Source organism: Paramisgurnus dabryanus, chromosome 22 (assembly GCF_030506205.2).
Source record: "Paramisgurnus dabryanus chromosome 22, PD_genome_1.1, whole genome shotgun sequence".
NCBI classification, from domain to species: Eukaryota; Metazoa; Chordata; class Actinopteri; order Cypriniformes; family Cobitidae; genus Paramisgurnus; species Paramisgurnus dabryanus.
This window is the reverse complement of record NC_133358.1, coordinates 18,051,919-18,076,981: the sequence shown is the minus strand read 5'-3', so window position 1 is coordinate 18,076,981 and position 25,063 is coordinate 18,051,919. Positions and strand designations below refer to the sequence as shown.

At 38.4% G+C, this 25,063-nt stretch overlaps 1 protein-coding gene across 2 annotated transcripts in view; it reads right to left on the bottom strand.

The window, feature by feature from the left end:
* Nucleotides 1–25,063, bottom strand: part of sema5a (sema domain, seven thrombospondin repeats (type 1 and type 1-like), transmembrane domain (TM) and short cytoplasmic domain, (semaphorin) 5A) — a 205,846-nt gene that overhangs the window by 74,969 nt on the left and 105,814 nt on the right. For both annotated transcript variants that reach the window (XM_073813106.1, XM_073813107.1), the window contains exons 4-6: nucleotides 19,117–19,162; nucleotides 5,226–5,288; nucleotides 1,908–2,006 (exon numbers count right to left, since the gene is read on the bottom strand). In XM_073813106.1, coding sequence (XP_073669207.1) covers nucleotides 1,908–2,006; nucleotides 5,226–5,288; nucleotides 19,117–19,162 — 208 coding nt within the window. The remainder of the gene's footprint in view (nucleotides 1–1,907; nucleotides 2,007–5,225; nucleotides 5,289–19,116; nucleotides 19,163–25,063) is intronic.

Here is a 25,063-nt window from a genome sequence, read left to right as displayed (position 1 = left end):
TCACCGTTTTAGCCCCGCCCCAATAATCCTAAACACAGAAATGGTGAAAAACTGTTTCACCAGTGGCGGCTGGTGACTGCTCTTCCGAGGGGCGCATATTCAAAATAAGTGTCATGAGTGTTGCTCGTGTTTTCAAAATATGTATTTGTTGCGTCATGTGAACCATGTGCATCACGTGTTTTGTCAAAATAAGTGCCTGCTGCACACGCATCTAAACCGTTTATGATAAAAGAGACGCACACGTTTACAAAATACACGCAAGACACTCCCTTAACAGTAAACTCTGATTACGCATGAGATTATGAGAGTATCTGGCAAACACGAGCATCTTTTTTTATCATAAACCCTTTAGACGCATCTGCAGCAGGCACTTATTTTGACAAAACACGCGATGAACATGATGCACCAAACACATATTTTAAAATGACGAGCTACATGTTGTGACGAACTTTGCATTGTGCGCCCTCAAAAAAAGAAGTCACCGGCCACCACTGTGTTTCACATACTGCAATGCAGTACTACACAGTTCACAGTCTTGTTTTTCAGCAATACATTTCTAACATTTATAATGTGTTTAGAAACAATTTTCAAGATTGACTTTACCCCAAGCAGCATTAAATAATATATGTATGTTGTTAAAGATGTCCTACCTCAATAGTGACTGGCTTATTTATACTTTATTTGTACTAGGAAGTCTTACATATTTTGTTGAGTAGAAGCGTATCAGTCTATCCTGAAGGCAGCTTAGATCCTGTGTGGCCTCACTTGAATGCTTTTATCTTACAAGCAGCTGACGACCACAACACTTGCCCTGTGTAATCAATGTAAAGAAGGATTATCCTTGATCTTGGCTCGGAGAAAACCATCGCCTGTAAGTCTCTCTGCTTCCTTCAGGACCTGCAGCCTCTTTAGCTGGCAGTAAAGTCGAGTCAATTTGCATGTTTGGCAAGACGAGGCGGCCTTTTGAAGTGGCAGTGCCAGGCAGATACTTCTGTCCGAGCCAACGCCTGAAGGATGTGCCTTTCTGGGCGCAAAGAAAGATGAACGGCGTTTATTGATGGAACACCTTCGGATAAATGGCACTCGGAAGTCACAGTAGATGTGGACACGCTACCCATAATGCACATTAATGGAGAGGATTGAAAGAGCCTTGTGGAGGACACGGACAGCTGTGGTTGTGCTACACACTGAGCAACTTAACAGCCTCGATAGCTGTTTGTTTGAAGATCAAGCCCTACTGGCAGTAACGCGAAGACACAAAGGGGTAAGACGGTTTGCACGTGGCTTCCTGGCTCGAAGCTTTTTCCGCTGGCACCAGGTACTCAGGACGGTAAATCCCAAGGGTGATTCAGCTTTGAGTCAATAATTCCTGCCATTCCTTAAAGAGCATCTGAGGAGACGACTGACATCCGATACGAGCCGAACCTCATTATCACGTTTAAAGAAAGGATATAGGCGGTCATTTAAATTCACAGATTGGGGACATAAATGCATGAATAGAACCTAAGAGATTGTGAAGGGGGAATGTCGTTAAAAGATGCTTATCTCTCAATCAACCTCGCTGAGTGGCATTTATTGCGATAGCTAGCGACCATGCCGCAAGCCGTGCATTGGGTAAATTTGTCAATGATAAAGTGCAAACCCTCGCACAATACCTGCATAACAAGTGTGAACTTTTTACTAAGGACAAGATGTACCCACTAGACCTCAAGAAAGCTTCTTCCGAGCACTATTCAGTCAACAAAACTCTTTTATTGAAATAAACCACAGACTTTGGTGGAAATACCACATGCTATGCTACACAACCCACGCAGTGTAGAAAAGGTCAATGCTCGGGACAATCTTGTTTAACATCAGGCCACAGAATCTCTTTCATTACACTGAGCATATTAATGCATTTACTGTACCGTGCGATTGGTGCAAATGGGAGTGAATGCATTTGTGCCGCAGGTAAACAGCCTGTCTCCATTGACCAGTAGGACGCGGATGTAATTCTGGCACTCCTCCTGTGAAAAGACATTAGGGCAGATGCGTTAGTGCATGCTTGCACATAAAAGTGTGGTTTTTAAGTGCTCTGATCTAAAGAAACAACATTTATGATAGCATTGTTGTCAGATTTTATTATCAATTTGGTTATTTAAGGAGAGGTCATTACCTACTAAAGTATATACAGTAGGAGCTACTAAACAAGACTTGCCTTGAAGGGATTTTGGTCAACCATTAAAAATGTGAAGACTACTGTATACAGCGCATGTGCTGGGTTACGGTTCTCCTCCAAACAACATTATTTCTGTGTTATACCAGTTGCTACTTATTTAAAACAGTATTGCCTCAGTTCAGTGTGTTACAAGGGTTTTTGAAAATTAAGGGAAGACAGTAAATAACACTTGTCTCAAGCACTTGAAATCTTGTCACTCTCTCTCTCTCTCTCTCTCTCTGTTGATTTAAAGGTGTTTCATAGCATTGCTGGAGGGGCTATGCTTTATTCCCTCATCACAATAGCTGTTAACTTGTAAAGCCATTTATTTCTCTGCACTAAGCAAAGTACCGAAAAGCGTGATTTACAATTGCTAATGCAATTTGGCCGGCGGGCAGCGCTTTGGTTTACGGGTAAATAAACCGAGATTTAATATGCCCGACGCATCATGATGTGACGCGTTTATGAAAACCCCTGACAGATGGCCGTATTGCATAGCGTAATATACTGGCTATTATGCACTGTTAGCATTATAAACAAAGCAAAGTCAATACAACGCCACGCATTCCGAACTTTTCCCTTTGTTCTCCAAGCAACAGACTTGGGCCAGATGCAGGAGTTGAAGGAGACAATAACTCACAGGTTTCATTTAAACAGGCTGTTTTAAAAATATTTGCATATTGCTTTGTGATGTGTCTCAAGGTGCATTCCTGAAAGTTGTTTTTGATGCCTAACAAAAACACGAAAACTGAAGACGTTCGTTTTAATGTGTCTGGCTATAGAAATGGTGATTTTAAAAAGCAACTTTTTCCAAAGGGCTTACCTGTCCCAAATGTGGATGTAATGCGGTGGTAAATTAAGAACGCTAATAATAAATAAAAATACACCCTCAAAATAAAAGATACAAAAACGATCAGTGGAAATTCTACATTTGAACCTAAAGAGTTTGCATGTGACCCTTCACCAGGATACATTTGTAGCAAATGCCAATAATACACTGTATGGGTTAGGGATGCACCGATACCGATACTGGGATCGGCCTTGATACCACATTTTCTAAAGTACTCGTACTCGTTTAAACTCCCCCGATACCAGGGATCGATACCACGGTCTGAGAAATGTCTATGTTTGAGCGGCGTGTAAGGTGTTAAAGCCTCTTGTGTTGTCCAAAGAGGCAGAGTTTACAACAAACTGGAAAACTAGTCCCTTGTTTTTTTGTTAAATTATATGACTAAAGCTGTTACCTGTAAATTTAAATAATGTTTTTTATTAAGTACTCGGTATCGGTATCGGCAAGTACTGAAATGCAAGTACTTGTACTCGTATTCCAAAAAAGTGGTATCGGTGCATCCCTAGTATGGGTCAAATTATCGATTTTTCTTTTGTGTCAAAATTATTAGGATACTATGTAAAGATCATGTTTCATGAAAATATTTTGTAAATTTCCTACAGTAAATATATAAAAACTTTATTTTTGTGAGTGGATGTAGTTGCTAGGGACTTTTCGAATATTTTTATTTCTTAACACCCCCAAATTTCAGATTTTCAAATAGTTGTATCTAGCCAAAAATAGGCCTATCCTAACAAACCATACATCTATGAAAAGCTTATTTATTCAGATAATGTATCAATATCAATAAAATGACCCTTATGCAGTGCTTGGGGGGAGGTTGGGGGGGATCCGGGACCCCCCATAAGATGTTAAAATTATACTTAGGGGGTCCCTCAGATATTTGTATTTCAGTAAAGATAATGCTGACAAACCCGTTAGTAGTACATTTTGTGAATGAATTATTTAACTATTATTGAATTTAAAATAATTTAACATATATGAATTTATTTAATTTATTTAACTGATGACACTGCTTCTGTTTAGTTAATAAAAAACAACAACAGTTTACACAATGTGATGTCGGAGCATTATGTTTTATATATATATTTTTAAATCATGTCGTCATTGGAGGCTGAACCACTCTAATATTAACTCCTTCACCGCCATTGACGAGATATCTCGTCAATTAAGAGAAAACGCTTCCCCACCAATGACGAGATTTTCCGTCTTTCTGCAATACCGCTATTATCATATAATTGGTACATATTAAGACTTTTTAAAAGTGTTTCATCACAGTGACACCTTTTGTACCTTTTTTTTTGAGAGTGACAGCCATCCCATGGGAAAGAGTAATTGGCCAGACTGGTCAGAGTAATTTATTATGATCCTCTGCCCATGTTTTACAAGTAAATTAAAAGAGAGTCATGGGGACATTCACGCAGACTTAAACCTCAATGGGCCACTATTGGGGTTCAGGCAAGGCTGTAAGGATGGCAGCCTGATCCCAAACTCACTCCCAGAGTCCCATACCTGGATTAATTTAGCATACCATACTAAAAAACAAAGGGGATCCTTTGTCTCACATTTGACAGATCTAAAGTAAGTGAAATATTAAGGAGGCTTAAGAAACAGTCTATAGCACAATTCAGTCAGCCATCAAAACACAAGGGAGTAGATACTTTAATGCCATGGAAACAGCTCTATAGGAAAGTAAATGAATCATGGGAATGCCTCTTGCACAGTGGGCTAGCTATTTTAGGCTGAAGGGTGATTACTTTCTTAGGTACATACATGTAATAAAAACAACTTTCATTGTAACAAAGAGTACAAAATATTGAGGTGGGAATTTAGTATAAATGAATTGAAGTCTCATATAGAAGTCTCATGTCCATAAAATTATTTTTTATTATATTTATATGCATATTACAATTTCCTTTCTGCAGACTCTGGATTTTAGTGTACATCACCACTGAGATCCAGGAACAAAAACGGTCCCTTTAAAATAAAAATATATAATATAATATAATATTCTCCATCTTCAATTACTACTGCCAAAGCCCAAAACAAACTTCTCATTTAAATAAAATTCACTAAAGTGAATGATATTTCATAGCACTGGGTATACATATGTATAAGTAGCAATGTGTAATGACAATAAAATGTCCCTTATAATTAATCATTAAGGTAGATACTCACCTCTGATTTCCCCCGACTGAAACACGCTCCTTTGGTAAACTCATCACAATGCCATTCTGCCTCCTGTAAACAGACACAGAAATTTATCCCCAAATGATTTTCTGCTAGATCGAGTCTAACGCAGTCATAGATCGAGCACTGGTGTGTTTTAGTCATTAATAAACTGAAAAAACAAATCTATATCTGCTACACAAGAAAAGTTTAGTAAGAAACAGGATGTAGTGGCGAAAAAATTGAATCCACTCTCGCTAGCCAGGTATTATTGATTGCTAAAGATAAATGAACTTGGCCATGGAAAGCAGGCAGATCTCGAATGATAATCACTTGCATTCAACACAACTGCATTCTAGAAAAAACAACAAGCTTTTCAGAACGTCTGTCATGCTTTACAAAAAAATTAAAATGAGCATCAAGGAGACAATAACTGCGTAGATAGGCCACCATTCACATTTCACCACTGGCACTGAACTGCTAGATAATGCCAAGTTTGATGTCCGTAAACCACGTCCAAATGGAATCTGAGTTCAAATGACCTCTTTGCATTTATTGACCGTGCTTTCGCTGGCAGAGATCCCAACTTAAGCTTGCCAAGTGGAAACAGGCAACTAACTATTAAAAAACTATTAAAGAAAATGTTTTCATGGCACAACAACCGTTTAATCTTTCTGGGGAACTGAAAAATTAATAAGAAATTACCATTCCACTAAAAAAGCCAGAACTGGCTAGACAGTAACCTCATTTTGAAGTGATATAGTAGGCAAGAACCCCTGTGGCTGATGTTACTTTGACTTATTTCCAGAAGCATGTTGAAGAATCTTTTATTACAGAGTTAGGAGATGGGATTCTTGTGTCAACCAGACCAGAGGCTGATCGGGGAAATCGTGCAATCATCCCTTGATGCATGACCCTTTGCAAACACTAATATTAAAGAAATTCCGACTTTTCATTCCCTCCAGCCAATAGGGAATCTTTCCAATGACACTTAGCAGACAGCAGGGTGTGAATGTGCAAATGGAGGATTGAAAAGCTGTTGTTTTGCCCAGTCATGTTGGTAAATGAGTTTCCCCACCAGTCCGATTCATGCCAAATCACCATGGCAGGGTGACGAAATGGGCTCATCATGCATTGAGGGATATAGGCATCAGGGAAACTCCTTCACATCCTGGGTGAAATGAAAAATGATTTAATGTGTCAAAATAACCATTGAGGACTGATATAGCACTTACACAACAGTGGGAATGGGCAAAGAAAGAAATCTAGTATTTGCTAAGGGAACCACTATACTTTTTCATGCTTCAAAGATGGCAGTAAAGTATACGTATTGTCATAAACCATAATTATAGCCATGCAGCTGAGTTGAGGCACAACACCAGAGTTATAACAGTGGATCTCATGAACTTTGTAAAACCTTAGTCACAAAGAACAGTCATTCTACTTATATCCCAGGCAAGAAACCAGCTATTTTGAGGGCAGTCGCTCATAAAAAACAAACTGCACATCAGCAGAGCGACCCAGAGTGCATGAGCAGCATTCGGCTGTGTTAAAGCGGTTTTAGTGCACGCTAGCACAAATTCCATTGAGGAAGTCGTTGCCCACTCGAAGTGTTGAGTTTAGGTCAGCAAAAACGGAGTGAGAGGTGAATTAAGAGTAATTACTACAGTAAAACCATTATCTTGACAAATCCGGTTAAATTGTGCTTTGGAAAATCGCATTATGAATTTCCAGATAATCTGAACAATTTCATTATTTGATCGGTGTCATTCATCAGTCGAGCTCATTACTGATGTAATGAAGCCGAACCATTAACAACTTCAGTGTTATCTGCTCACTGCAGCAACTTTAAATAAATCTCCTTTTTTAAATGAATCACACGAGAAATGACAGCTAGACACCAGATCATGCTCTCCTTTTCTGCTTTTATAATTCAGCTCACACTACATTGGAAACGATCCCATTGTGATTGTCATTTTGATCAGCTTAATGAGGCAGAAGAAACTAATAGGTATAATTAAAATTAAAAAATATAAAAAATTAAAAACACTGTATAATTGAAAGTTCAGATGCAAAACTGCGTCTTGCATATATATTTATAGCTGTAAGTGCATAAGACGGTGCGAGAGTTTTATTTACCTGGATATATTAGGATTTTTACCAAATTTTTTTATTCAGAAAGGACAGTAACGAGTGCCTGGAGAATTATTTAGTATTTAAATGGAAATGTACTTTTTTTTAAAAATGCATGTCCTTAGTGGGTTTTGCTGTGAAGGAAAGTGAAATTGTTAAACATCCAAATAAATTATATATATATGTGCATTTTAAGTATTTCAAATCTAAATAATAATAAACCTACTGTAACAGAAAATATTTCCACATGCAGTTACACTTTATTTTAAAGCTCCCGTTCTGTCTGTGATTTTGAAGCTTTGATTGTGTTTATAGTGGTCAATATAACATGTGTTCATGTTTCACGTTTAAAAAAACGCGGTATTTTTCACACAATTTACTTATCTCTATACCGCTGTTTTCACTGTCCTCAAAACAGGCTGATGTCTTCCTTGTTATGTGAAGTCCCTCCTTCAGAAATGCGTAACAATTTCTGAGTGTGTAGTTTGTTAAGTGTGCTGTGATTCGACAGCAGCTTAGCTTAGCAGAGCCGTTTGAGCCAAAGCTGGTGACTGACGTATTCATGTGGGCGGAGTTTAGTCACTGAACTGTTTTACTGACGTCATTAAAGCAGGAAATAGAGGGCTGTGTAGTCCAAACCGGCCGTTCGTTGTAGGCTTTAAAGAGGAATTCTATTGAAGAAAATATATTGCCTGGCAGTGAACTTTGAGCTTTATCAATTTACAGGTATTATTTATGATATTATAGCAACATTACACACTAACTGGGGTTTAAAAAATGGTATCAGGAAGAACGTGACCTTTAATGTGTCCTGTTGTAATTATATATTTAAGTACTGAGTAAAATGAATTAAAGTGCACCTATTTCAATGCTTAAAAACAACGCTATTTTGTGTATTTGGTATAATACAATGTGTTCGTGTGGTTTATGGTTAAAAAACACATTATTGTCCTCATACTGCAAATTTTTGTAGCTCCAGATATACTGACTTCCTGAAACCCATTGATTTTGTACAAAACTCATCGGTTTGAAAAGCGCTGTGTTTCTGATTGGCCAGCTAATCTGTACGTTGTGATTGGCCTGAATCCCTCTGACATCAGCCAGAAATGTGACGTTTGTTACCATGTTTAAAAAATTCAGTCACAATGCAATGCTAACATGAGTTAACAAAAAGAGTCCGAAGCGGGAGGAATAATGATAATGTCGGTCTTGTCTACATCACCAATCCCAGAAAGTAAACTGTTGCCTACAATCCGTGTGTTTGTTGTAGTCCAAGAAAATAGATCTACGTTGGAGACGATAATTCGCGTCATCGTTTACCTTGGGGTTTGTACCTTTTGCATTTCGTTAACATGTACTAATACACACTTACACACCAAAGGAAATGTAAAATTGTGAATCGGAACATAGGAGCTCTTTAACAATATGTATTTAGGGTTAGGGTTTGGTTCAGGGTTAGTTGCATATAATTATGCATAATTTACTAGTATTGGGACGTGCCACATGATACGTGGCAAGCTGGAAATCACCACTGAAAGTGAAAGCATTTTGTGCAGCATTTAGTGCAAATATTTTTATCTTCAATGACGCCTGCCATGAAGAACCATGTCTGCGGAAGGGGCAGAATTTTGACTCTGCTTCACCTCCTTAACCACCCCCATTTTGCCACTTTCCGCACGTCTCCTGTTGAAAATGAACTAGACATTCACGGCTACTGGGTACCACGTTAAACGCCCATTACTGTTATAAGTACATGTTTTTTAACTGTTGTTTGCTTCAATTTGTTCAGTTTTTCAAATGTTGCTGAGGCCTTATTTGTACAAGCACTTACATAACGTTCACCGTATATAGCACAACAACAACAATTCAATGCGTAAAATATGCTGAAAACACTTGTTTTTACAGTTTGACCCTTTTTGCATGGACAGACTCAATCCGTTGTTCCAGACGGGCTGTTGCAGACCCCAGAACTAAGCAGTCATTGTGAAGAACAGGTGGGCCAGAGAGACCCAGTCAGCAGAGTGTGGGCTGAGTCGCCCACCATGCGGCACTTTCAGAATTCCTTCTGGAATTTACCATATTTCACAATGCCAAGACAAAATATGCACAGAGGACTGTAAGTATTTCTGCTGTGCATGCTTGTATTGTCTGAGATGATATTGTCTGAAGAATGTAACCACAGGAACGCTCTGACTATTTTATGAATTCTGCTCCTTTCGATATCTCAGCTACAGTTCACAGACAAACGATTGCATCTGGCTCATTGTAAAAGTTACATTTTTTTCCCCAATTGGATTAATTCTGTATTTTCATAATTATGGTGCACCGAAGTGTGAAATCTAAAGGTCCCTCAATAGCGAAGCCATCTTGCACTGCAACTGTAGGAAACTCATCTATTACCTCAATTCTAGCCAAAAGTGATCTTTTACCAAAACCCAATACATCTCCGCTCATTATATATGTAAATGGGAAAAAAGTCCCGGCAGCTTTAACTGGGTTTGTTGCTAAGTAGCTATTATCGGACTGTAATTGCCACATTGGACTGCAATCCAAGCCTAGTCTCATGTTAATCAGACATCTGATGATGAAGTTACAGTGTATGGACTGCTGAAGGGGAGCTCATATGCTCATTTTTTCCTGAATTTTAATGGCTGAGTTACTGGCAGCAACACGACCAGCAGACCTCAGACATTACCACAAGTGTTCTGTTGATCAGTGCATGTAATTGTTTTAGTGACGGTGAGTAAGAGAGGTTAATAACACACATGACTGATAATCTGTCACTTTCACTTGTGCTTTAAATTGCATGTAAAGGTAAAGTTAATAATGTAACGTCGAGCATTGCAGCAAAGTGCTTTAAAACAACACATTATATTATGGATATTAAAACTGCTGGTCTAAAGTAAAGGTACATTTCTGATGGGCTATAATTTATTGAAATTAACGACAACTGATCTGTTTGGCCATGCAAGAGAAAAGTAAATGTCTGATTAGAGCTTCAATGCGTTGACCTACTCCATTACCATAAAGAAAGGGTACAAGGAAGAAATACAAGTTAAGTTCAATCGACTACATTTGTGGGATTACGTAACAGCTCAAATAGGAAACCAGAAAACACATGGCACTGAAATGTATTTAAAGGCTAATTTATACTTTTGAGCTACGCTGTAGCTACACAGTGGGCTGTGCATAGGCCGACGAGCACCTCTTAAAAATTTTATAATGCGTCAATCTATGCGGACTACAAGCGCTGTGATTGGTTTGCTAGAACCCCGCCCATAGGTAAAAAAAATCAATGTTGAATTTCCTCATACACATTTCCTTACACAAAACAAAAATGGACCAAATTGAAGAACGATATTTAACAACTCAAGCTGCAAAAGAAGTCTATTTCATTGCTTTTTCGCTGATGCTTTTCTAATAGGGGTGTCACGATTCTCCAAATCCTCAATTCAATTACATTTTCGAATGTAAGGTCACGATTCGATTTGATTCTCGAATTTTTTTTTTTTGAAAGCACAAAAAATGCTATGCCATTTTTAGACTAGACTTTTATGAGATGCCCTGCCATCTTAGTCGTGCTGCCCGTGGAAAAATATGGTACCCGCATATACCTGATAAAACGAAACTTCCTGTCAGATGAACATTCCTGTCAGTACTTTGCACCTTAAAAACTTGCTTTTATTACCGTCAGATGAGATTGTGAGACTATACCCCAATAAGTCATATTTAAATGCTGTATGCATAAATCTTAAGCAACTGAATTAAGTTGTTGTGAAACTTAAATAGATCTCAGTTCAGAGAAACGACTGGTCCTGGCACAGACGCCATTCTGTTGTGCATGCGTGCGTGCTCTGATTGAGATCAGCTGAAGGCGGGAAGCGCTTGCTGTTTTTTGTTATCCATGTAAAGAGCAGCTCACGTGGTGTCTCCTGCATCTGCCATGCTATCTTTTAACTGGCTGTAGCTAGCTAACTTAGAGGAGGTTGACTCGCAGCAATCAACACGTGTTTTTTTCCCATTCCATTTCCAAGTTCGAGGTTGTGACTTAATTTCGATCAACTTCGAAACTTCAAAATCGTGACACCCTTATTTTCCAACAGCGTACAAAACAAGCTGTTGCATCTTCGGCTTTGCCTTGATATTGTAGGTTACACCGGTAACATGCCAGTGAGGACTCTGCATGCAATTGCATGTCCACACAAAGAACGGCGCAGAAGCATAAATAAAAACTGATACCTACGGTGTAGAGGATATGCATAAGGCCAGAAGCAGAAAAACTTTACGACGGCACTAACTATAACTTAATATTTCATCTCAATGGCAAAATAGCATGCAACATCTCCAAGGCCAAACAACTAAAGCACATCAAGACATTTATGAAGCAGGTCATGAATAATACCAAGGCAAAGATGTGGCTTATTAATATTAATTAGGTATAACGTACCTAAACAGTCTAGCAATATTGCCCCCCAACGTCAGCAGCATGCGCAAATAAATATTCATTAGCTCAATCTTCTGCGCCACTGGCTGAAATATAAACAAGATAAAACGAAACAAAGATCCATAATTCAAAAACGAAACAAGGAGACACGGCAGAACGAAATCTCAGCACAACCACCTGACATGATACAATCATCGATCACGGTAATGGCTCTATTTTTGCTGAACAAAATGCACCGTTGCATGTGTGTAGTAGATACGGCGAGAGTCGAAATGTGCTCATGGGCATAGCACCTTGGAGCAAACTGCTAAACACAGGTTTAAATCACAATGATTACCATATCTGAAGTGGGGATGAATGTAAAAGGCAGTTCCAGATGGGTACATCTAAAATAAGACACCCGCTGCAGTGCTACATTGCATTTTGAGCGGACGACTGCTGAACTGACACAGCAGGTTTAATTGTTTGAGAAGTCATACGCATTTATTTTCAGATGATTGGTCAACAAGCTGCTTTGCTAAGAAGTGTAAAGCCTTGACTTGACCCTATTCAATAAAAATGAATACCTCAATTATTTAATGCCAGTGTTAAGCTTATACATATGCATTAGGGAAGTGACTGTAATTTCTCAGTTGTTCACGTTGCATATTAACAACAGATTTAAATTTACCCTCACTAATCTTCTGAAAAGAAGCATACTGGGGAAACAAGCTCAGGTGTTCATTTGTCAAGCTTGAAATACAATGAAATGACTACAATGCAGATTTATTTAGGCAATTAATCAATGATGCTAGGAGTGCTGCTACTGTACAATATGCAAAATGCTCAAGGGAGAGCGGACTTGACAGGGAAAATCGGCTGAGCATAGTGTAATGGATTGCTGTAGAGTAAAACCATAAGGCTTAACAATAGTTGCTCCCTCTCTGACACCTCTACTGTTTGACCATTCAGAAAGCTTCATAGGCTTCAGATTGTACGTGTACAGAAACAGTCCAGCAACTACAGCTGATGGAAATTTTAGTCCTGTCTAAATAAATATGGGAATGATTTCGTTTTGGAACGTTGTTGAGCAACTGTGCAGCTTGGTTTGATGATGTGCCATGTGACACAGGTGTGCAACCGCATATTTTTTTTTACTGCGGCTTTAAACATAACTTAACCAAATATTTTCTATAAAGCATTATTTTAATAAAGTTTGCACACTGAGTCTGAAATTCTTGTATGATTTCTTCGCAAATTAAAAAATAAATATGAACTAACGTTGTGTTAATCACGTTTACGCACTGCCTACAAAACTTTCGTCCATCATAAAAAATTCAAATTGGGTTTAGTTTCTAGGTTTTTCACATGCGTAGCAAGCATTTTGAGAGCTGTTTTGACAATTCAGAGCCCCTTGCAAGTAAACGTCAAAATCCAGAATACATTTTTCGCTATACAATAACCATTTTAACAATAACACATTTTTTGCAATTAATTAATTAATAAGGATGCGATAGTTTTTAGGATGACGAATACAAAAAATACATACGATAATTTGGGATTTCAGTAGGAAGCATTGCTGTCCTAAACACATTTTTTCTGAAACTGTAAGGTAGATTGTATTTACTTTACTTTGTTATTTTCTTTAAATTGTTCTATGGACTTATAATTACATTACAACACAAAAAATTGAATAAACTTTGATTCGCCACAGAAACACACACAAAACTGCATGCGTTTTTGACATGCATTGTCAGCACTGTGGAAAGAAATACAATAAAATGTTTTGAACAGGATTCATGTAAATACTGATCACCTAATTGGTGACTTCACAAAATTATCATTTACAACAAAACAACTTACAGCTTAAACATCTATGACATTTTATTAACAAATATTTAAGTAGTTAAAGTTTTTATCAGTTCTTATTCTGTGAAAAAAACAAAATAATCAAAATATTCAGGCACAAAGGATTAATGGGTATTCAGGGCTCCAGACTAACTTTTTTCACTGAACATTTTAGGAGCGCAACCAGAAAATTTAGGGGCACACACCAAAAATCAACATGCTAACCAAATACTGTATTACTAATAAATACTTTAATGACAGATGAAGAAAGTACAATGTGATGTTTCAAATTCAGTGTCACATCACAAAAAAGGTCAGATTTACTGGTCACACATGTGCGAGTGGATGTAAAATTCAGTGGCACTCTCTCAAATTTTGGTGGCAAAACGCGACCAATTGGGGGCAGTCTGGAGCCCTAGTATTCCTTACAACATCAAGCAGACTTGAAGTTTTTGATGAAAATGTAATGTGCAGCGACTATTAAACTATTAAAGTTAAATAAAAACAAGAAAATATACAATAAAACTTACTAATCCCACACAGCTCATTTTGTACATTAATTAATTGTATATTTGTTTATAATTTTACTTAGGAAAATCTAGTTCTCAATAAATGTTATCATTACTATGTAAAAATTATTAGAATTAATTTAATATATTTTACTAAACCAAAGTTTTTTTGTGTATTTTCGTTGCATAAATAAAAAAGGCATTTTAAATAAAATAAAGTGTATTTTTAGAAATTTAAATAAATAAATAAATAAGTGAACAAATAAATAAATCATGATACATAAAATATACAATAATAAAAGCTGTTTTTTTACAAGGAAAGGTCACATATCTTGCCAATTACTGCGATTTTGGTAATATCAACTACACTTAATCGAAATGATAACAAAATCTAAAAATAAAGTTAGAGTGAAAAAAAAGAAAAGCCTTAGAGGGTTAAACAGAAGCAAAAAATGAATAAAGACAACGGGTTTGTTGTACGCCTTGGACTTGATTCTGTGTGTCTATGTCTATTTCAGCTATGTCTTTGTATGCACCCTAAGACACACTTCAGTGTCAAACTGAAGTTTGTCTCTCAACAAACAGATTTGCACTGTGAAATTGTATCTGAAAGCCATGTTTCCTCAACTCTAATTTGGATGACAGCCTGACAGAACATCAACGACACACAGAGGATGAGAATTAGGAGACATCATCTGGACCTGTCAGCAAGTGTGCTAGCAAGTGTGTCTAAATAGAGTATGTGACTTTCCATTGACAAACTACCCCTCTTTCATTTATTATTATAAAGATTCTTAAAAAACCATAAGCCCGACACATTCACTTTTAATTAAAATATATCCAACCTGTCCCACTTTCCAAAGAGGTCTGCTTCAACAAACTCTTTCTTCTGTGGCTGATCCAAACTTCTGGTTTTCATTTTGCTAAAGCGCCTGCAGAGAAACTGTTGGGCAGTCTTAGTAATTTATGTTACAGACTGGATCAATGAAAGGTAACCTTTATCCTTAAAAACATACTTCAGTCTACAGTTTCATTTGACACCACTGCAGAAATGAAAACAGAAGATACTATTCCAGGTTAACACCAATATATTATTATTTTTAGAGCTTTAACTTTAAAATAATAAATTATACTGAAACTGATGTACATCAGTGACTACGTATGCATAATACTGTAGTGAAATACCGTTATAGAGCTGCAGCATATATCCTGCCATTAAAAGCCTTTTAATGTATTTCAATCATGTGCTTTTAAACACCAGCTGAGGTGCTACAGGAACATCGCGGGTCATTCAGTGGGTTTATTTTTTCTATTCCTGATGCGTCATTGCTACTGAAAGTTAAATTCTGTGAGATCAATGATGGATAAAAGCAGCCGTTTCCAAGAACATTTCATTTTCTGGACTTCCTGCTTATTGCACGGTATTGCCAGCATAATTCAAATGATACCCTCAGTGGTATGCTTATAATGTCACCAGCCTGAGACCGGACCGGAAGAAGTCATATAATAAATAAAGATAATGGTACTTTTTCTAAAAGTTGCTAGATATTGAAAAAATGTATCATGAACTCTTTCAATGACTCAACTGTGATTCACACTTAAAAAAGTATTTTTTATTTTATTAAATGCGCTTCAGCCTTCAAAAATATATAAGTCAAAAAATCAAAAAATTAAATATGAATCATGCAGCAAAGCGATACAATATAGAAGATGAGGGAGTGCATTGTAAATGACTTTATAGTCTTGAATTCAATAACATGCCATGCGTTTAACTGCTAGAGAAGGGTGCTAGAAAGGCCAAGGTCCTGGGTAACTTCCTAGTAAATAAACATTATTATACTTCAACGTACAGTACTGAAAACTGCTTTGGATTAAAGCCAGACGTGGAATGTAAATGCTTTATGCACGTACAAGTATACATAAGCTACAGTGGGCTTTAGGTCAAGCAAAATTGGCAATCTTTCCCAACAACATCTCATCAAAACATTTTCTTTTTCAGGAAAACCCTGAGCGAAGTCAGTATTGCAATGACAAAAGGATATAAAAGACCAAAAAATAGAGTACACACAAGACACCATGCTGTGAAGAAAGTGAAAAAATCTATTTAGAAAGAAACGATTGGCCGGAGAGGAATGGCCGGGCTCATCTTTGTGATGTTGGTTTCCTGTGTTCGGGTCTGAACAAAAGGCTACAAAAGTTGGGACTGGTCTGTTTGCTCTTTATCCCCAGGAGGTCACACTTTTTGAGGAGACCCTGTGATGTGTAAGTTGTTAAACAGACAGTGATTGGCCTTTTGGAGGGCTTAGAGAAGCCACTTCTTTACACTGGGAAATGTTTAAAAGACATTCCCAAACGGTTGAATAGGTATTTACAGGGTTATAAGATTTTAAGAGCAATGGGAGGAGGAAAGCAACTTGCTTCTGCAATGCTAGTACAGCAGTAACATTTGGGTAATTATGCTTGAAAATTTCAAAAGGACATCAATAAAATAGGGTGTAAGTTTAGGTCTAGCATTTCAGGTCCATTTGCCCTTAAAACTGGGCTAAACTGGATTTAATGGCTCTGGCTATAGTCCAGAATTACTCTGAAAAATAGTATCTATATACTTCATTGCCTTTAACACATTTAGTAGTGCAAATCAAAGCCAATATCAAACATATCAAAGGTTCGAGACTGTTACTCACCCTCAAGCAAACGAGATACATCTTTCAGACCAACACATTTGGAGTTATTTTAGTAAATGTCCTTGCTCTTCAAAGTTTATAACGGTAGAAAACAGGGATCAGGAAACAACATCTGACTTTAAACCCAAAAAAAGTGGATTCATCCTTCACAGAAGTAATCCACATGGTTGTGATGGGTTAATGAATGTCTTCTGCGGCTAATCGATGCGATTGTATAGGGAAAAATATCCATATTTCAAACTTTATAAACTGTAATAACTAGCTTTTAAAAACGGTGCCCTCCTAGACTCACTCGATCATGTATATTTTTCTTACAATATTGCGTCGATTACCCACAAAAGACATTTATTAAAGGGATAGTTCACCCAAAAATGAAAATAATGTCATTAATGACTCACCCTCATGTCGTTCCAAACTCGTAAGACCTCCGTTTATCTTCAGAACACAGTTTAAGATGTTTTATATTTAGTCCGAGAGCTTGTTGACCCTTCTTTGAAAATCTATGTACGGTTTCCATGTCCAGAAAGGTAATAAAAACATGATCAAATAAATCCATGTGACATCAGTGGGTCAGTTAGAATGTGTTGAAGCATCGAAAATACATTTTGGTCCAAAAATAACAAAAATTACGACTTTATTCAGCATTGTCTTCCGTGTCTGTTGTGAAGCGCATGCGTGAGACTACTCACGTGACTGCAGTGACGCGGATGACGTGTAATCCTCAGACATGTTTGCGAACGTTTTTTTCAAACTTACAGTGTGCGTCTCCCTCAGACTGTTAACGCAGTCCGGGCGCACAAAAAAACAGCTGGGGCGCACCAGATAACACGTCAGCAACGTCACGCGTCATCCGCGTCACTGCAGTCACGTCACTTTAGTCTCAACAATACGCTTTACAACAGACGCGGAAAAGAAGACAATGCTAAATAAAGTCATAATTTTTGTTATTTTGAATCAAAATGTATTTTCGATGCTTCAACACATTCTAACTAACCCACTGATGTCACATGGACTTCTTTGATCATGTTTTTATTACCTTTCTGGACATGGGCAGTATACCGTACGTACATTTTCAATGAAGGGTCAACAAGCTCTTGGACTAAATATAAAACATCTTAAACTGTGTTCCGAAGATAAACGGAGGTCTTACGAGTTTGGAACAACATGAGGGTGAGTCATTAATGATATTATTATCATTTTTCGGTGAACTATCCCTTTAACCCCTTGGAGCCATGTGGATCACTTCTTTATAGGATGAATGCACTTTTTTGAGGTTTAAAGTCAGGCGTTGTTCCCTGATCCCTATTTTCTCTCATAATAAGCTTGGAAAAGCAATGACATTTATTAAAATCCAAATGAGTTTGTCTGAAAGATGATGGACATGTGTATCTCGGATTGCTTGAGGGTGAATACATCATGGGGTAATTTAGATTTTTGCCTGAAGTATCGCTTTAAGATGCCGTCTTAACTTGCTATGTTTATGCAACCGACCTACATGTTTAAAATAAATGCAAGCCTAAATAAGGTTTACGTATGACTTTAACAGGAAGCTTCAACCCATGGTGTGCAATTGTTTTGTGCCGAAACTAAATCGACAGCTTTTAAATTGGCAGAAATCTTCTTCCTCAGCTTATGAAGTCGCTGTAATTGGCATTCACATAGCCTAGAAATCTAGACGCACCCTAGGGGCCGCAAAATATATTTGCTGCCAGGGTTTAGTCTAGGCACTCACAATACACTTAACCGGTCCAAAAACCAAAATTTGGTCAGGCCAATCAAATCGTGTGTAGCGTCTGTGGGGCGGGCTTAACATGATGACGACAGAGCTGCAACGGTTCCTACTTAAAAAAAAACAGAGAATGGCTGCTGCTGCTGGCGAACAGCTATCTTTTGAAGCGGCTTTGGCCGCGACTCTGGAGGACTTAGACTTATGTTTTTCTTTGAGAGAAGAGCAAATAAACCCTACTGAAGTCCTTTTTAAGCAAGAAAGATGTGTTTGGAGTTTTGCCGACTGGTTACGGTAACTACGTCACCTTCTTCGTTGCTCTGATCCGTCATAGCGCTATCCTATTGCGTGCAGAGGCATTTTGAGGGACAACCTTATATCCCGCCCCTTGCATTGAGCCGTTTGTGTGAAGAGTTGCCAGACCTTACATCTTGATGTAGGTCTGGCTAACCAGGCTAGCATTCACACATAACAGCAGCAACACCTGTTAGCCTCATCCTGGGTTTTCAAGGTGTCTGAGCAATTCTAGGTATAGGAGCAAACAAAAAGAGGAGACAGACACAAAATTTTCACCCACCTGGATCAACGAAAGATCCTCTAAATGTAGCCTGAAGAGATGATTTCTGAAAGATTGAAAGAAAAGACAAAAAGGAACCGATTATTTTCAAGCATCTGAGCAAGATTTTGTCTCAGACGGTGGGTGGGCTTTGGAGACATAAATTGGGGGGTTGATTTCATTCAGAATAGCAATCATGAAATGAGAGAGTAACTTAATCAGAAATAAACAAGTCTATCAATTTAATAGTAGGTTATGTAACTAAATTACTAAATAAAACAATTACTGAATAAATCATATTCATGTGGTCCCTATATACACCCTGTTATAATGTGAACGACCTGGTGTACTTCTTAATTTTTTGTTTTATTAAAAAATATATATATGATTGGAATACTTGGCTGTAGGCTACAGTAAATGTGTGCTGGAGTGAAAACCCTCTTATGCAAAGTATAGCCCACTGTCACTTTAATGAGCTGGTGCGGGACCTTGCCTCAGGATAAGGTGCTTGTTTAAAACGGCACAGGCCTGTAAATGCTGACTGCATTTTAAATCCAGGAAGCAAAACTCTCTTGTATTTTTATCCCTGAGTGAAATACAAAATGTGTCGTCTTGGATTTAGTGTAGGGGTAAGAACAGCTACGCCAACAATATTGATAAATTTAATACTATGGGGGAATCGGCAAATCAATCTGTCTGATGTGATTACACACACACTTTCTATAAAAATAATATGGCATATAATATAACAATAAAGCTTGTATTAATGCATAAGACAACACATTATAAATCAGTTTGCTATTTACTGAATTGACATTGCATTGTATTGATTGTGTTTCTAATGCCAAAGTCTTTTGAGTTTCTTATAATCATAGGCTTTTTTGCACAGGCCACTGGGCTTATTACCTTTGTCACATACAGTTACACTCACAATACAGATTTAGTTGACTGATTCCAAGTTATTCATATCTGCAATATTTGTAGTTTATTTGTGAACGTAGTTTGGTGCAACCTGATCTCACAAATTTCCGTGGTATAGTCACAGAATATTTTGCCCATTATCCGTGTCATTGTCACGGATCTCCGTACCACGGACTTTCTTTTCCGTGTCAGTTTCACGTATAGACCCCTTCACGGTTCACGTCACAGGCGGTTCCCACTGCGCATGTCGGGGTCAGAAAAGTAATTACAGCAGATTGAGTTGCATGTTATTCGGCATCGTAAAAATGCCTACTTACGTCGTGGGCTCTGAAAATCACGCCAGGTCTTCCGTTAAGTTTCCGCGATTCATGCAGAATCTCAAAAACAAAAAAATACAACATCTGCGGCTGCAAGCTATTAACGTGCAGACTGGAACAATACAAATATCAAAGAGGCTTGTGATTGTAGTGCTCACTTCATTTGAGGTAAGTCATCATTTTTCAGCCCTGTTAGATTAAATTTTAAAGCCTCGATTGTATGAACAGTTTGACCCCATGCTGCGCACGCACCCGATAGTCATTCAATGTTTACAAACCTTGAAGGGGTCTATTGGTTACTCAATTGTTTTTCATATTTTCTTACCATTGTCGCTTGGGTTTGGGGTTAGATTTGAGGTTTGGGTTAGGATGTCATTTTATGAAACAGAAAGTCGTTCTAACCCCAAACCCAAGCGAAAATGGTAAGAAAATAGGAAAAACAATTGAGTAACCCATGGATAAATGAAAAAATGTAAAACATGGAAATTCTTGAGATCAGGCTGTTTGGTGAGATGTTCAGGTATCATTAATAATCTTATTGCCAGTGGGGAATTTTAATGGGTGGGTTGCATCTCTCATGGGAACATTGTGTAGTACAGTATCCCAAAAAGCAGAAAAAAGTATACATTGTTTTTCAAGAATGTCACCTTAGTCTACTTTTAAAATCTGAATACTTGACAGTAATGTTATTCCATGTCAAACAAGTTTGGTGATCCTGTAACACGTCCTACTTAGAAAAATCATATGATGCAGACATAGGTTATGCAATGCATATGTACTGAAAGTGGTTTAAAAATCAGTTGGGTAGAGGCATAGCTAAATTCATCCCAATTGAATATCCTAAACTTTTGACAGGTCTGCTCAGGTTTGTCTTGGTAATTGGCAAAATTTTGCCAGAGGTCCTGGGTATCTTCATGAAAACAATGTTATTCAGTGACCTTGATCGGCACTTCCACACCATCGGTTTTTGGACCTGGCCATTGACAACCCAGCCAGAATATCTCCTCCAGGGATAACCAATCAAACTGAAATCCTCACAGAGCTCCATAAGACTTAAGTTTTCCTCCGATCTGAACAACATTAATCCACATCCTATATATCAGAGCTATTTAAATCTGCTCCTGGAGGGCCATCATACTTGAGAGTTTAGCTCTAACCTTAATCAAACACCTGAGCAAACGAATCAAAAGCTTTGAAGATTACTTTAAAATTAGAGGCAGGCGAGTGTGGAACAGAAAACGCTCCAGGCGGAGAGTGTATAGGCCTGACTATATCATGCTATCCATAGTGGTGCATATTTTAATCGGTACAAGTTGCTGGAAATGATTGTTGTAGTTTCCAGTCTCCATCTAAAGTGCTTTACTGGATTCCCTCAGCTGCAGTTGTTTCTATTTGTCTTATTTGTGGGACTGACTGACTCCAGGGCCGTGCCAAACATCTGAGAATCAGACGTCTATCGACAGCCCAAGCCATTAGCAGAAACTAGGCAGGCTTTCTTCTTCTAGGAAAATAACCAGAACACAATACTGAGTTTTATGGTTATTTCAATGCTAAGATGAACTGTTTTATGTCTGGAGTCCAAGAGAAACCAATTTAGTTTGTCCTCAAAAAGAAAAAGTTTAGGTAACACTGTTGCCTCACAGCAAGAAGATCCCAGATTTTAGCCCTGGCTAGGTCAGGTGGTCTTTCTGTGTGGAGTTTGCATGTTCTCCCTGTGTCAGCGTGGGTTTACTCCAGATACTCCGGTTTTCTCCAACAGGCCAAAAACATGCAAGTTAGGCAAATTAGAGATGCCAAACTGTTCCTCCCCCAACCTGTGTCTGGATTAATTACTTGTGTGAATAAACTTGTGTATGGATTAACCGGTTCTTGCAATGAATATAGCCATTGATGCTGGAATGGTGTAAAGAAAGAAAGAAAAAGATTTGATAAAACTAAACTAAAAATGTCATTGTGTTATGTGTAGCGAATCAGCGGGAGGAGGAGAACGGCGTTATTTAAAACACCATAAACCTCCGACCGAAACACTACGGGAATTGAAGGGAATTTGGGGTAATTCCCATATTTAGCTCAAATGGAATAATAAGTACAATTAACTAATTAATTATACAAATTATTAAGATTTTAAACTGATTTAGCAGAATAATAATAACAATTAATTAATGTATTTGTCCAGCAAATACTCATAATTGTTCATTTAAGAAGTTAATTCTGTGGCCTTTAGAAAATAACATTCTTACTGCTATAAAGTATTTTTAAGCATGTAGCTTTAAGATCTTAACGGCAGATTAAGTGACATTTATTTCATGAGCATTGAACACAGAAACAATTCAATTGTGAAATGCAAAACCGGTTTATTAAACTACGTTACACTACAAAAACACACAAGACTAACTATACATACAAACAACAAACAAGAAACATGAAAGAGAAAGAATGGAAAATTAAGAGAGAGAGAGAGTAAAAGAAGGGCAATATCACTATAGACTTAACTTCTGCACAAATCATCAGAACTCTAAGAATCACCTTAATTAAAAGGGGCAATAACTTTTACAGCGAATGAACAAGCGATACTTGCGTTTGGCTTTTGTGAGGCACGTGTGTACGTCCAGCTGTATGTGCGCGTATGCGAGGAAGAGAGTTCCTGAGTTTGTGGTCACGTGACGGAGTCCTGAGGTGTCCGTAGGAGTTGTTCCTTTTTGGGTTAATCCGTCGGTCTGGTTAATCTGTGGCGATTAATTTGTCCAGTTTGTCCAAGTGTCAGGGTGCCCGTGAAACTATCCGAGAGAGGGACAGGTCTCACAGCGAGCCCGGCTGGGCGCCGTGGCCTCGCTGTTGAGTAGCCGTTTGGCGTGCTGTGCGTGAGCTGTGTGCTGTGAGCTTCGATGAATTGGGGTGCAGGCCTCTTAACCTGAGTTTAGACCAACCCCTTGAAGTTCAGATGACCAATCCAAAAGGGTGTTGATAGAGTAGGAAAACTTTGTCTTTGTTTTACCAGACCCATTTGCATAGATGGACTATGCTAAAGATTTTGTTAAATAATAATTTTGATTAATATTTAACAAGTTTGATATCAGTTATGGTATGATGATGCACATCATTGATCAGGAAAGGAAAAGGGGATTATTAAGAGTGTAAACAAGGTATGGTTTGAAACACACATCAAATAGTAATCTCATGAATGTGAATTATGAGACATGCTAAAATGAACAAAGCATCCCTATAGTGTTACAAGAAAGTGGTTCATTACAGATACAAACATGCAATACAAGGATATATAATATATACAATTTAAACCAATTTATTTTGGTCTTAGCTGTGATCTTAGACAGACACATTTTTGTGTCATGGCTGCTTCGTCTCTGCTCACGGTTTGAAGTTTGCTTTGAGGTGTTAATTTGCTTAGATTGGCAAACTAAAACAGCCAGAGACAGTCAATAGGTCTGGAAATGTGTGTTATCAGGAGATTAGGATCTTCTGATGAAAGTGTCCGAGCAGACCTGGTGACAAAACTCAATCTAGGGTCACAGCATGAAACCGTTAACGACCCAGACTGAAAGGACCTCTAGTTGACGTCCAGCCAGATGTTACATATTCCCCCCTTCACGCCCATTAAAGTCCAGGTAGACTTTGGCAGGCGATGATCAGGCAGGTCATGAAGTCTGGATGGCAGGTGTTTCTTAATTGTCTGCAGCGTTCTGTCAAACAGGCAAAGGGTGATTTGAATGAGATTGGGCTCTGGCTCTGCCTGGGTGTGCTGCCTTCCACGGTTCCATTTGAAAGTCCAACAGGAGGACAGTTGTGCACCTGTTCGCTGAATTCTTGCATCCCGTTGACTCTTCATTATGGGATGAAGGTTAGGCTGAGAGTAAGGATGTATCCTATTCCTGCGGAGAGGCACAGTACCGTGTCAGTGGCAGTCCAAGATCAGACAACACAAAGGCTGTCTGTAGTGGGCCTCTGAGCGAGTCTCTGGAGGACAGTGTTGAAGTCTGTGACATCAATTAGTTTGGGTCCTCCCTTACGCAATCCTCATTTCCAGTTCAGGGTTTACGATGAAGTGGTGGTCCCTGAAGAAAGTTGAGATTGCCAGTTTGATGTGGTACTACTCACTGGGAAGGTGATCAAGTGCCAGGTCATCAATGTGGAGAATCACATCCTTTGGTTGTGCAGACTGATGTGGGTGGTTTGTAGGTTAACGTGTTTGTGTAGGCTGGGGTGTTGAACAGCCATCAGTCACCTACGAGTGTTAGTGGCATCGGCTAGTGGTTTAACCGAAGCGGAACACTGGGAGTCGATCTTCATGGGCTGCAGCCCATAGATGTCATCAGTGTTGTCCTTAAAAATAAAAAGGAATGCTTGGGCAGAGATGGTGAATGTCTTTAGTGCGGCTGCACCTGCGCAGGTTTGATGCAAGATGCAGCTGCTTGTTTGGTGGTGAGGCAGTAAGGAGGCGGTTTGGTCTAGTTGGAACTAGTCCCCACCTTTTCTGTTATGCCTCAATGTTTAGTGTGTTGGTTGTGTTATGATGGACCCATCTGAAGATTGTTTCTTTCTCCTCCCTGTCCATCCTGGTCTGGTATGCAACAGCAGAGATTTTGTCCACAATCTGATGGGGTCCTGTCCAGCATGGCAGAACTTCCTTCGACAGTCACTGGTGAGTTGTGTGAAGTGGCTGTGCGAAGCTGTTGTACCAAACATCGTCATCCACGTCCAGTTCCTCTCATGAT